Here is a 14805-nt window from a genome sequence, read left to right as displayed (position 1 = left end):
AGTTTTGAGATCCAGCCCTGTGCTGTTACCGCGGAGTAGGCTTGGGATTCTTTCCCTCTCTCTCTCCATCCCTCCCCTACTCGTGCATGCACACACTCACTCTCTCTCAAAATAAATAAACATTAAAAAAAAATGAGTAAGTCACAGAGATGAAAAGTACAGCAGAGGGAATACAGGCAGTAATATTGTGATAACATCGTACGGTGACCGCGTAATGTACAGAACTGTTTAATCAATATGTAGTTCAACGAAAACTAACGTAACACTAAAATTTATTATACTTCAATAAGAAATTTAAAAAAGAATAGTGTGTAATATACGTACTGAATCATAAAACACTGGCATTCAGGGATCGTCTAAGAGCTATCACAAAGCAATCCACTTTTATCTGGGGACGGTCGGTGTAACAGACTTATTAGATAAATATAAGCCAAGGCATTATGCTGAGTGAAAAAAGCCCATCTCGAAAGGTCACAAACTGCACGATTCTATTTATGTAACAATTCTTGAAATGGCAAAATCACAGAGACAGAAACAAAATCACAGAGATCAGGGGTGCCAGGAATCAGGGATGGAGCGGGTGGAGGAGGTGGGTGGTGTGAATATTAAAAGCTAGCATGAGGGAGATCTTTGTGGTCAGGGAGTTGTCTGTATCTTGATCGCAGCGGTGGCTCCAGGAACCTACACAGGGGATAAAATGACACAGAACTGCGTACACACACTGTGCCAAGGACAAATTCCTGGTTTGGATGTTGGGCCAGCGTTACGTTAGAAATAACCAATGGGGGAAATGGGAGGAATGGGGGGAAGAGGTAACAGACCTCTTTGTAACTTGCTGTTACTAATCTATAGTTATTTTGAAATAGAACAATTTTTTAAAAAGATAAGTCAAGGGGGGCACCTGGGTGGCTCAGTCGGTTAAACATCCGACTTCAGCTCAGGTCATGATCTCACAGCTTGTGATTCAAGCCCCGCATCAGGCTCTGTGCTGACAACTCAAAATCTGGAGCCTGCTTTAGATTCTGTGACTCCCTCTCTCTCTCTGCCCCTCTCCCATTCATTCTCTCTCTCTCTCTCTCTCTCTCTCTCTCTCTCAAAAGTAAATAAACATTAAAAAAAATTTGCTTAAAGATAAGCCAAGGGAAAAATTTCAAGGCCCAAACTTAAATGGCACAGTCTGAAAAAGATCACAAAGACAATGTTGTTTCCTCTAATCGACGGACATTATTTGTTGCTGACCCCACTGCCACTCTGCGGACGAGGGTCCTGTCCACCACCTATCCCGACAGTCAGCTCCACTGACGCTCACGCTGGTGCTCACACGGCCACGATCAACAGCCCAGATCCCATGGCATCAACTGCAACAGCCCTTACCAAAGTCACTGTCATCATCCACAAGGATGATTTCATGAAGGAGCTGGGCTGGCGTGCGGTCTAGAACGCTGTGCACCGTACGAAGCAAGGCAGACAAGGCTTCATTGTAGAAACAGATAACGACACTGGCGACCGGCAGGTCCGCGGGGTAAGACTTGTCTTTACATCTGTAAAGGCATGTATGAGAAAAGGCGACATCTTAGAAGGTTCAAATGTTTTAGGTCGTTATTCACTCAACATTAACTGCCCCTGTTCAGCCTCTTTCCTACACTGTAATGACAGTTTTTTAAAAACCACTGAAGAACACATCACGTGTCTTACTCAAGAGTTTTACATTTCAGTAATTCCTCCCTCCAATACCTGCTACTCCGCTTATTTTTAGGTCAATATTTAAAAAATGATTTTTTTTTCTTTTTTGGTACAGAGTTTACATAAAAACGTGTTATTTGTATGAAATCACTATAGGTTTTTAACGTAGCACTCATAAGCTAATGATCAGCTTCTCCACGATAAACATTCAAAAGAAAATAATATAAAACTTTGTATCTGAAAACTATTTTTTGCCCAACTTTAGAAAAACACTTGAGCAAACCAGGACATAAATCAGGATAACAGAAAAGCTTCTATCGAGCAACTGTGTGATGAAAAGGGTTGGGTGGCTTTCAGCAACAATCATAAAAAACCACCAGCTTACAGAATAACATCTAGAATTCCCTGTCCTTCCGTGCGGCATACGAGCCTTCTCGCATCTGGGCCCTGGCTACCCCCGGCCTCCTGGTGTCCTTCTGCTACAGCCACAGTGACTGCTGTCAGTGCCTTTCCAGGCAGTGCACCAACTCCATCTGTCTGCCATGCAAGGGAGGTGTCCCCACGCACGGGAGGTGTCCCCCAGGCCCGGGAGGTGTCCCCACGCACGGGAGGTGTCCCCCAGGCCCGGGAGGTGTCCCCACGCACGGGAAGTGTCCCTTGTACACTGCTCATCTCAATGAGGCCTTCCCTGACCGCTCTGGTTTGGGGGTCCCCACTTCACCGATTCCTACCACAGCCCTCATTTACCACCGCAATTACTCAATTCCTTATCTAACTCCCCTGCTAGATCCTAAGCCCTTGATCCAGGGACTGCACCTGACTCTGCTTATTTCCAAACCTAATACAGTGTCTAGAAAACAAAGGTGTTCAAAAAGGTCTATGGATGGGCTGGCCACCACATGAATGAAAAGCCTTTGAAGCAACAAAGATAATGAAGACAGAAAAGTGAGATGATGAATAAAATTCTTCACTGATTTTTGATCCCTTTACCACAAATCCAATAAATAAACATCGAAAACAAACTTATGCTCAGAAGGTTATCTAATTATATGCGGTTAGCACCTCCCTACTTTTCCCTATGATTTTAAATTTCAAGGGAGCAGCAAGCCGTGGAAGGCTGTTAGTACAATCTCAGCCCACGGGGCTTCAAGGCAGGCAGAGCGGAAATCTGTCTTAAGTGGTCTAGTGTCCTGAATACCGAAGTCTAACTGCAAAGTATCAACACCGTCCCCGTGACTTACGACGCTGCCGCTAACAGCACCAGGTCATTAAAACGCAGGCGCACACACTAGCGAGAAGCGAGAAACGACAGACGTACGCGGCATTCCTGGTGTCGGGCACATCTCTGCGGTAGCCCAGGCGGTTACTGATGAGCATGTTGAAGGCGTGTTTCTGATAGCCCAAGTCTCTCAACTCCTGATCACGTTCATCAAAAATCATGCCTGCAAAGTTTTACCAAAATGACGGTAAATACATAAAGAACCTAGAAACTTTCCTGTTAATGCTTTTAAAAGGCCTATACAGCGGTCTGAAAGTCTATTTTATGAAAATTGAGGTTTAGTTTCCATTTCCTCCTGTCGTTTTAAATACTTTCAACTGCATGTATTAGAAAATCATTAAGTCCTAGAAAGAGATTTTATTTCTTTGAAACTATGATCAAATGAAAAAAGAATCTATTTTAACCTTTCCTTTATTAATTGTGGATCTTTCAACCTCTCAAAATCTCTTTTACTCCTAACATTACTTATTATTTGACATTTCTAAGGACAAGATTAAAGTTCTTTCTTTGTTAAGTTTTAACGGTAACCAAAATGGCTCATTTATCCCTTAAAATAAAACTGCTAAAACCAGGACTCCAGAATTACAAGGTGCAAAAGACATACACAGTAGATTCTCACTTCCAGATTGAACAGAATATAACTTCTGAACAAAAAAGTTTCCCTTTTATACTAAGATTTTATAAACTCCTATATTTAATATACTCCAGCATCTTAACAATTCTTATAAGCAGAAATCTTATTAGATATAAGTAATCTCAGCTTACCTCTAAACCCAATGGTTTATGTTCTGTTTTAATTAACTCTGCCTTTCAAAATATGTTATATATAGTCAAGTTACCTTTCAACCATTTCTTTCCCTTATAAAATAGTGCTAACAATTAAAATCCTCCCCCATAGGTTCCATTTTCTTTCCAGTCACTTAATTTTTCTTTCCTTCTTTTCTTTGTTTTCTATTCTGGACCTTATTACTTTCTCCCAAGTCCTCATAAAATATTGAAGTCAGAAACAGTAAATTAGAATAGAACTCCCCACTGAGTCTGCAAAGTCCTAGAACCTCAGCGAGTTCATTAACAAAATAAATTGGTGGGTGAAAATGACCCATTTCTAATCCCCTCTGCAACACATGACTCGAAGAACCGAGCTGAAAGCTCCAATGATTAAATACTCTGACGTGCTACCAGAAGCCGAACACACTTACCCAATTCAGAAGAGAATTTCGTGTTGCCTTTTTCTGGATCTTCAACATGATTATCTATCGTGTCATCAATTCTGTTTACTTTGAACTGTGACTCTAACACTCGACTTGGGCCTCGAGTGAAACGGGGATAGAATTTTTTGGGAAAAGGGCCATGGGGCCCGGACCCCTTGATGGGCACATTCTTAAGTGGCTGAGTCACTTCACTGAAGTTGAAATAAATAAAAAGCAAAACCGTCCAGGTCGCAGATGTGAAAAGGCATCCGTAACAGAAATATCGAGCTGTGACACTTCCCATTATAGACCTAACATCGCTGAAGGGTCATCTTCAATCTCCTGAAAGAGAAGAGCGGCTATGTTAGACCCTTCGGGACATTTGTGAATCATCTACCAAGTTCACAGCCACTGTCTGCTAAATAACCAAGTAGAACTTCTCAACTATTTACTTAGGACCCCTGTGCATGCCGTCAGCAAAGACTCAAATGTGAGAAGATACATGGATGGCACTGAACGAAAACTAGAAGGATTCGACAATTAAAACCACAGGCCAATGTGTCAGTGCTTGGAAAACCAATAGCAGTAAAACAGCTACTTGTTTATTTGCCCATGTTAAAGGATATTTTCCCTCTGCTCTGGATTGCTTTCAGTGTGGTAATTTTTTTCAGGTTCTGGCTTTTCATGAGGAAAATGCATGTACCTCATGTATCATGACAGTCTATCCAAAGTAAAGTCCCTTTGCACCGTAAAATTATAGGACTCTTTTCACCTAAGGCTCTTAAAATCTGTTATTCAAAACAAGCAACCTGAAGAAAACAGTTCTATTCCCAAAGATTGCACCTGCCCTAATGCCTATACTAGATTCAACAGGTCCAGTTCAACCTATTACTGAAAGCAGAAACTTTAATCTATAGCTTTGATAATAAGCTTCCTGGTGAACTCTGATGCACAGCCAGATGAGGGAACCGATGGTGTAATGAAGAGACAAGATTAAGTTCTAGTCCCATTCTGTCCCATACTGGCTGTGCAACTTGAACAAATCACCAAATTTTCTTCGCCTTCTTTTCATCAACTGTATTCAAGTTAATACTACAATCTACCTTACCTGATTCTTAGAATAAAATAAAATACTTAGAATTACACAAGATACGTAAAGTATCAGGTACAGTGATTAACACACAAAACAGTGACTTGCGGTGGATGGAGAGAACCAGAGACTGTAGCTAGCTTTTGTTTCATTTGTTCACTGTATTTCCTTCACTTAGCACAAGCAATGGCACGTAGCAGCTGCTGAATGATACTAGAGAATGAAGGAATAGAGCACAAATTCAACAATGTTAACTTCTCCCTCCTCCTCATTAGGTCTAATATGTAATGTGAATGGTATACGTGACCACATGTTCCTTACAATGACCCACAAGTCCCTACCTCCTCTGCACTCACCTCTCTGACCATACCTCTCCTTACTTCCCTCCTCGTTCATTTCATTCTAGGCACAGGTCTCCTTACGGGTCACCAAACGTGTCAATCATACTCCCACTGACAGATTATGCATTGGTCCTTCCCTCTGTCTAGAATGCTGGTCATCCCTGGGCGCCTGGGTGATTCAGTCAGCTGAGTGTCTGACTTCGGCTCAGGTCGTGATCTTGCGGCGCGTGGGTTCGAGCCCCACGTTGGGCTCTCTGCTGTCAGTGCAGAGCGCGCTTTGGGTCCTCTGTCTCCCTCTGTCTCTGCCCCTGCCCCACTTGCACTCTCCCTCTCTCTCAAAAATAAACCAACATTAAAAATTTTTTTCAAAAGACTAATTTTCATCCTCAACAGACTTCACCTCTGTTGAATCTTTGCTCAAGTATCACCTTCTCAGTAAGTCTCTAGATTTTCCCATATTTAAAACTGCAACTCAATCGCCAAATACTAGCACTTCTGATCTTCCCTACTGCTTGCAACTTCCGCCTTCTTACACACTACATAATTACGTATTATTTACTGTCCATGCCTGCTGCCAGAAGGTAAGCTTCGGTAGGGCAAAAGCTTTTATCTGCTCATTTCCTGCAGTATCCCGAGCTTACAACAACGCCTGGCATGCAGCAAACATTTAATAAGTATTCATAGAGTTTAATGAATCAATTACTGTAATACAGTTATCAATATGTTTGCAAAATCCTGGGAATTTATAAACAAAGGTATTGCTATCATGTTTGAGCGAAGCAATACCTTAAAACTATGCACAGAGATCATGACTGCCTTATTTCAGCAGTATGAAGCTACCCAGAACAGGCATAGTTATTATTAGAAGAGGTAAAGAAAGAAAAACAACAGGCTCTCAGTGTCCAATTTCACAAATTAAATAAAAAATTTATTTATTAAATAAACAGGAGACTACTTTCCACTTTGTCTACTGCATGATCTTAAGTCCCCTCTTGGCTGCCGCGACCTGTGGGCAAAATGAAAAAGTTTTCTCCTCAAGACCTCACCCATAGGATTTGGTCAACTCCGTTCAAAATTTTTCCCAGAATACCCCTCCCAGTCCTCAACACAACAGCTCAAACATCGAGGTCTTGCATCCTGAACTGCAGAATGTATTAACTCTCAACAGTTTGATCAGGTAGATATTATTTTCCTCAAGCTATATTATGGTAATTCTTTAGAGAGCAATTTTTTCCTTGGTCAATTCTTACACTAAATTAAGGAACCTATAAAAATGAGAGAAACTTATAAAATCAGGTCATTTATTTTTTTATTAAAAAAATTTTTTTTAATGTTTATTAAATGTTTGCGAGACAGAGTGCGAGCAAGGGAGGGGCAGAGAGAGAGGGAGACACATGTCCGAAGCAGGCTCCAGGCCCCAAGCTGTCAGCACAGAGCCCGATGTGGGGCTCCAACCCATAAACCGCGAGATCATGACCTTAACTGAAGTCAGACGCTTAGCCAACTGAGCCACCCAGGCTCCCTGGTCATTTATTTTATATAATTAACCATAACAGTCTTTCAGAAGCAACAGAGACACTCTCAGTTTTTAGACAGGTCGAGAAGTTAGCACTCAAATATGAAGAAAGTATGGGGCGCCTGGGTGGCTCAGTCAGTTAAGTGTCCACTCTTGATTTCAGCTCAGGTCATGATCTCACCATTCATGAGTTTGGGCCCTGCTTGGGATTCTCTCTCTCTCTCTGCCCCTCCCCTGCTTTCTCTCTCTCAAAATAAATAAAACTCTAAAAAAATATATGAAGAAAGTACAAAGCAGTCAGATACCTGTTATTTAATAAGATGACCAGTTCTTAACTGCTTAAGTTAAAACATCCAAACAAAACCCAAAAGCTGAAATTTTAATCTAATCCACACTAACATATCATGAATCCAGCATCTACACAATAAAGTGTGCTATCTGTTCTTCCTTCTATCAGCAATCACCCATGGCTTCAATATCTGAGGCTGAAAGCCTTTAAAAGGAGGACCAAAGCAAACATTTAAAGGTAGTTAATAGAAAACAGCTAGTGAACAAATTCTTTCGATCATAAACTTGGACAGTTAACAAAGCCAAAACTTCAGCAGTTAGACGTCAACATAATACATGTCCAAAAGTTAAATGAACAAAAGGCTAACCAGCTGTGCACATGAATTTCCAGTGAGACCAGGCAGTCATGGCCTGGTAGAGGCTGAGACAGGTGCCTTGTGAGCAGAGTCAGGGTTTCACCAGGGAGGTACAAAAGCAGCAGGCTGGGGACAGGGACATGCAACGTGCCAACGGGAATGACCGACCACCTGGGGCCGACGGATCTGAGGTTCTGGTGTGGCTGAATGATCGCTGGCATCACACTACTAGAGAGGAACACGGAATGACCGCGTGTGGTGCCCGGAAAACGCAAGGCCAACACTCACATTTGGGGGAGGTACGGTTAACGACAGAAGAATCCTCTCCAAATACGTGAGCTGGAGCTGTGGCAATAAACAGCGTGCCTAGAGCCTAAGTGCTACTATACTCGCCGTGAGCAACCCCCTCAGGGGACAGGGATCATTTCTGTCTCTTCAAACCCATTCTGTTTGGCCCAGTGTCTAGTATTAAAAATTAACAAATACTGGTTTGTGTAATTAAAAATTATGCAGAGTGTATCTCTCTTCCAGAAGAGGTTACAGGACCTTGATTCTGTGCTATGTAAAATCGTACTTGGGGCACTTGGGTGGCCCACTCAGTTAAGCGTCCCAACTCTTGATTTTGGCTCGGGTCATGATCTCACAGTTCATGGGTTCGAGCCCCGCGTTGGGCCCTGCACTGACAGTGTGGAACCTGCTTGGGATATTCTCTCTCTCTCAAAAACAATAAATAAGTAAACGTAAAAAAAAAAATCTTAGAGAAGAGTATATATGAGATAAGCACATCCTGGGGAATAAACATTTGTCAAGAGGAGGGGAAGGAGGAGAAAACAGCTAACCAGTTAAAATAGTTTCATTAGATGTAGTCATTATTAAGCAAAATATTCAGTATGCCAGCAAAAGTCCCAAGTCTTCCTTTCTCAGTCCAAGATTTCTTATTATAAATTTGAAATCACTGCAAAAGTTAATTTTATAAATCAAGATGGTTTCATATGATTCTATGCATATCAATTAGAAAGCCTAGAAGAGTAACATTTAAGGAAAATATGACTTACTCAAACTGACCCCAGTCCCAACGGAAATGTAAACAGACCAATCATCACAGAAGAAATAACCTCATAAGAGTTCCTCAAAACAGGGACACCTGGGTGGCTCAGTCAGTTGAGTGTCCAACTCTCGATTTCAGGTCAGGTCACGATCTCACAGTCCACAATCTCGGTCATGAGATCAAGCCCCACATCAGGCTCCATGCTTGGGATTCTCTCTTCTTTCCCTCTGCCCCTCTCCCCTGCTCGCACGCACTCTCTCTCTCTCTCAGAAGAAAGTTCCTCAAGACAACATAAACCACCAGGCACAGAGTTTCACAGGGGAATTCTACCAGTCCTTTAAAGATCTAATGACCTAATGCTACTTAAGCCACTGCAGAAATAATTAAAAGAAATCTTCCAAATCTGTTTTATAAAATGAGTAGGACACTGATCTCAAAATCTGACAAAAATCGAACCTCTCCCAAACACACATCTCATTTACAACTACAAATCTTTGAAAAATATAAAAATTCTTAAGAACACTAAGCACAAACTTAACAGGAAATATCTTAAACATGTACAAATAAAACCATAAGACACTCCTGAGAGCCCCAAAAGATGACTTGATCACATGGAAAGATGTACCTTACTCTTGGACAGAGAAACCCCACATCATAAAAGCTCTCCCTAAGTTAACTCACATATATTACATGAGCATATTTAAAATACTAACAGAAGCGCCTGGGTGGCTCAGTGGATGGAACGTCCGACTCTTGATTTCAGCTCAGGTCATGATCTCAGGGTTGTGGGATCGAGCCCCACGTCGGACTCTGCCCTGACAGCACAGATCCTGCTTGGGATTCTGTCTCCCTCTTTCTCTCTCTCTTTAAAAAAAAAACTTTAAAAATACTAACAGATTTTTTTTTTCTAGAGCTAAACAAGTTGATTACAAAGTGTATTTGGGAAAGAATGAAAAAGCAGGCAATAGCCAGGCAAATCCTGAAAACCAAGTATAAGCAGGGTGAGCCCTACTGAGTAGTAAACAAACTCCAGAGCTTTTTACCTAAATGGCACAGCAGGACACATGCACAGACGAAAAACCAATGGGGCAGGATGAGAATTTTGAGAAACAGACCCAATTACACTTAGAAATTTAGTAGAAATGATTACAGATAACACGCCAGTGAGGAAACGAGTGACTTTCTGCAAACTGGTTTTGGGACAACTGCTTAGCCATATGGTGAAGGATACACTAGGGCCCACTCCTCACACCTAGACACATCTGATGTGAACTCAATATTTAAATATAGTAGACGAAAAATCAAACTATTGGGACCACATCAAAACAAAAAGCTTCTGCACAGCAAAGGAAACAATCAACAAAACTAAAAGACCTACTGAATGAAGCTATTTGCAAATGACATATCTGATAAAGGATTAGTACCCAAAATATATAAAGAATTGATAAACCTCAACATCTAAAAAACCCCACAAATAATCCAATTAAAAAATGGGCAGAAGACATGAATAGACCTTTCTCCAAAGACATCCAGATGGCCAACAGACCCATGAAAAGATGCTCAGTGTCACTCATCATCAGGGAAATGCAAATTAAAATCACAATGAAATCTCACCTCACACCCGTCAGGATGGCTAAAAAAAATACAAATAACAAGTATTGGTGAGGATGTGGGGGAAAAAAGGAACCCTCGTGCACTATCGACGGGAATGCAAACTGGTACAGACACTGGGGAAAACAGTATGGAGGTTCCTCAAAACATGAAAAATGGAACTACTCTACCATCCAGTAATCCCATTACTGGGCATTTACCCCCCCAAAATACAAAAGTACAAATTCAAAGGGATACATGCACTCCTATGTATACTCAGCACTATTCACAATAGCCAAACTATGGAAGCAGCCCAAGTGTCCACCGATACATGAATGGATAAAGAAAATGTGGTATATATGTATACAATGGAGTATTATTCGGCCATAAAAAAGAATGAAATCTTGCCATTTGCAACAACATGGATGGAGCTAGAGAGCTAGTGAAATAAGTCAGAGAAAGACAAATACCATGCGATGTCACTCACGTATGGAATTTAAGAAACAAAAACAAACATGCAAAGGGGGAAAAAAGAAAGAAACCAAGGAACAGCCTCTTTACAGAGAACACACTGGTGGTTACCAGAAGGGAGGCAGGGAACAGGGGGGATGGGTGAAACAGGCGATGGCCATTAAAGAGTACACTTATCATGATGAGCACTGAGTAATGTGAGAAATTGGTGAATCACTATAATGTACATCTGAAACTCATATGACACTATATGTTAACGATACTGGAATTAAAATTAAAAAAACTTAAAAAAAATAAATACAGAAGATGAAACCATACAAGCAATAGAAGAAAACGAAGGTAAATTCCTCTATTATCTGCAAGGGGTCACAACTTTTCTAGCTACAACTGAAAATTCAGAAACAATACTGGACAAGATGCATAAACTGGATTATATAAGAACAAAAAAATTGGGGGTGGCAAAAGACACCCAAAGAAAAATAAAAAGGCAAACGAGAAAAAGGAAAAAAATACTTGCAACTTGTAACACAGACAAAAAGGTATTACCTTGGTATTAGATATCTACTGCTGTAGGGGCGCCTGGGTGGCTCAGTCGGTGAAGCGTTCAACTTTGGCTCAGATCACGATCTTGCGATTCACAGGACCGAGCCCCGCATCAGGCTCCGTGCTGACAGCTCAGAGCCTGGAGCCTGCTTCGGATTCCGTGTCTCCCCGTCTCTCTGACCCTCCCCTGGCACACTCCCCTGGCGTCTTTCTGACCCTCCTGTCTCTCTCAAAAATAAACATTAAAATAAAATGTTGATATCTACTGCCATATAACAAATTACAGCAAAACAACACATATTTATTACCTCACAATTTCTAAGCATCAAGAGTCTGAGCACAGCTTAATTAGATGGATCCTCTGCTCAGGGTCCAGCAAGACTTCACGCTAATCGTCAGCCAAGCTCCATTCTCACCTGGAGGCCTAATTCCGGAAGAACCGCTCCCACACTCATCAAGTTGTTGGTAGAATTCATTTCCTGTGGCTCTACGACAACGGGCCCAGTGGACCGGAGACCCCGTCAGACCCTAGCGGTTATCGGCGGTTCCCTGCCACGGGGTCATCACCACACAGTAACTTCATCCAGCCGGCAATGAGGACTCTCCTCCGGTCTGCTTAGCACGGTCTTACATGATATGGTCCCAGGAGTGACATCCCATTATCCTTGCTACATAACCTAAGCGAATCAAGAAACCGACACTCTATCATCTTTGCCATGGTTTGTTGGTTAAAAGCACTCCCACACGTGGGGAGAGAATCACACAAAGTGAGAGCAGAAGGTGGCAGGAAATCACTAGGGATTATCTTCCAGTCTTGCTGGTCACAACGAGAAAGGACCAACAACCCTCCAGACCAGTCACAGAAACAGAAACACAACTGGTTCTTAACCCTATGAAAAAATGCAGAACCTTTTTCACAGTAAGGGAAAATAAGCAAAATAAGCCCCCACCTGAATTTATAAAAACCCACAAACTTGACAACATAGTCTGATAATGAGGCTATGGAGAAACGCTCCCATGTGGTACAGTTTCTATGCAGGGAAATTTGGCCACATCTACTCAAGTTGCATATTCATTTATCCTCTGACCTAGCAATTTCACTCTTAGAAATCCACCCCAGAAAAATAGGAAGTAATGTATGCACAAGGCTATTCACTATAGGACTCTCTGTAATAGCAGAAGGCTGGAATCAGTCCAATTGTCCGTTAATAAAGAATTGGTCGAACAAATTAAGAAACATGCACACAATAAAATATGCAGCTGTAAAGAGGAAAGAGAAAAGTCTCTATAGTTACTATGGCTTTATCACTAAGATATGCTGCCAGGTGAAAAAAATTAAGATGGAAAAGAGGGTATATAGAATGCTCCATGTAAATACATCTACATTCACACACAGAACTGCTTAGAAGACAAAGGATGGGTAAAGCAAAGGAAGGACAAAGCACAATACCAAGTTGGTTTCCAGCATTCTCCCATAAACCATAAAAAAAGATGTTAATACCCTTTAGGAGAGAAAGGAAATAGAATGGAGAGGCAGGACTAAAAGGCAGAATTCATATTCATAGGTGAAGAGCAGCCTTGCACCACTATGCAACCCAGGAGACTAGAAAGATACATACAAAAATATGCAAGGACAATTTAACCACATACACGCTTTAGTCCACTCAAAAAACGACCGATCGTTGCTGTTTGCATCTGCTGTCTCGTTGTATCAAAAGGGCTCTTTGGCAAATTACATATGACACAAAGGGCTAAAAATCACATGAGATCTCACTCAATTTAAATTCCAGCATCATTATCAATTACAGTGAGGGGTATTTCTCAACAGCACAGTCGTCTGAGCTAAGAAAACCCATTTTGAGATGCTGTCCATAGTTATCTTCTATTAACAAAGAACACAGCACACACCAGCTACTAAATTATGCTCCATAAAGTAGTCAAATTATGTAAAGTTCACCAGGATGGTGCCTGTTACCCAATGTGACTCTACAGATGATACTTGAAACCATTCCATTAATCTTCCAGTCGGGGCCTATTAAATGTACTAAATAATCCAACATTCTTCTTCTGAAAATCATTAAATAATCCTTAAGGAAAGGCTAATACTGGGAACACAGCAGAGTTCTACATACCAGACACCACGCAAGGTGGTAGGGATTAATATTTTAAGCTCTGCTACTATGCTAAAAAATCAGAAAAAACAGATTAACAAAAAGTTAAAAAAAATGCCTGAAATCTCATTACTGCAAATATTTTGCTATATATTCTACTGCTTATTTTTATTTTATTAAAAAAATATTTTAATGTTTATTTTGAGAGAGAGAGAGAGAGAGAGAGAGAGAGAGGGAGGGAGGGAGGGACAGAGAGGAGACACAGAATCTGAAGCAGGCTCCAGGCTCTGAACTGTCAGCACAGAACCCGACGCGGGGCTTGAACTCACGAACGGTGAGATCATGACCTGAGCCGAAGTCGGAGGCTTAACCGACTGAGCCACCCAGGCACACCTCTACTGCTTATTTTTAATCTCTCACACGACCTAAAATGTTACACTGTTATCAGCAATAACGAAAAAATACACTTAATAGAATCAGCTTAGTGGCATCATAGCTAATTTTCTGGTGACTTTCTTTTACTTAAAACATCTCCTACAAAGAATATATATTTCTTTAAAAATCAAGGTAAAAAATTTCTTAGCCTAACTTAAAAATATAAGAACTTTGGAGAGGATTAAATATTTTGAGGCTTTGGACGAAATACGGCCTTTCCTTTTAACCTCAGAAGCAAAAGGGATTTTAGCACATTAAAAGGAAGGCTATTTTCATTCCATTAAGGTGTCAAAAACTTGAGAATAAAATCTGGACACTGAACAAATATTCTAACAGCACGTTTTGAAAGACTTTTTCCTCCACAAATCACTAATCAGTCTGAATTCGTCTGCCCAATGTCCATCTTCTTTTACTACAGGAGGAGAAGACCATACTATCTAACTCATACACGGTAGTAGAGCTTCCACAGTCCTTCAGCACAAAATAATTTCCATAATGTTTAATGAAGTTTAAAAAGTCATCTTTGTTTGTTAAATATTTACCTTTGTGCAGTTCCCGGTTATTTTCTCATCGGTCTATTCTATATTCCAAATTGTCAAACAGCAAACATCTGTTAGCTTTTTCCATAAAAGAGACATATTCATATTTTAACTGAGCTACGGTCATGTGATTTACAGCACATGCCTTTCCTATGTACCCCTGTGAAATTACACGGTGATGACAACAGGGAAAAAAAAAACAAAACCCCACATTATTTTTTTCTCATTCCTTATCTACCTGAAAGACTAGAAGGAAACATTCACCACAAACACATTTCATAATTACAAGTAAGGAGATCATTGAATTAGGAAAGGTTCGGAGCAC

The 14805-nt window shown here is 40.9% G+C and overlaps 1 protein-coding gene across 5 annotated transcripts in view; it reads right to left on the bottom strand.

The window, feature by feature from the left end:
• Positions 1 to 14805, bottom strand: part of GALNT11 (polypeptide N-acetylgalactosaminyltransferase 11) — a 42465-nt gene that overhangs the window by 17683 nt on the left and 9977 nt on the right. For all 5 annotated transcript variants that reach the window (XM_047844123.1, XM_047844140.1, XM_047844130.1 and 2 more), the window contains exons 2-4: positions 4162 to 4494; positions 3002 to 3125; positions 1375 to 1541 (exon numbers count right to left, since the gene is read on the bottom strand). In XM_047844123.1, the coding sequence (XP_047700079.1) occupies positions 1375 to 1541; positions 3002 to 3125; positions 4162 to 4456 (586 nt within the window). In that variant the 5' untranslated portion in view covers positions 4457 to 4494. The remainder of the gene's footprint in view (positions 1 to 1374; positions 1542 to 3001; positions 3126 to 4161; positions 4495 to 14805) is intronic.

This window comes from Prionailurus viverrinus, chromosome A2 (genome assembly GCF_022837055.1).
Source record: "Prionailurus viverrinus isolate Anna chromosome A2, UM_Priviv_1.0, whole genome shotgun sequence".
NCBI classification, from domain to species: Eukaryota; Metazoa; Chordata; class Mammalia; order Carnivora; family Felidae; genus Prionailurus; species Prionailurus viverrinus.
Note: the sequence above shows the minus strand (reverse complement) of the source record. Positions and strands in the feature narration are given on the sequence as shown.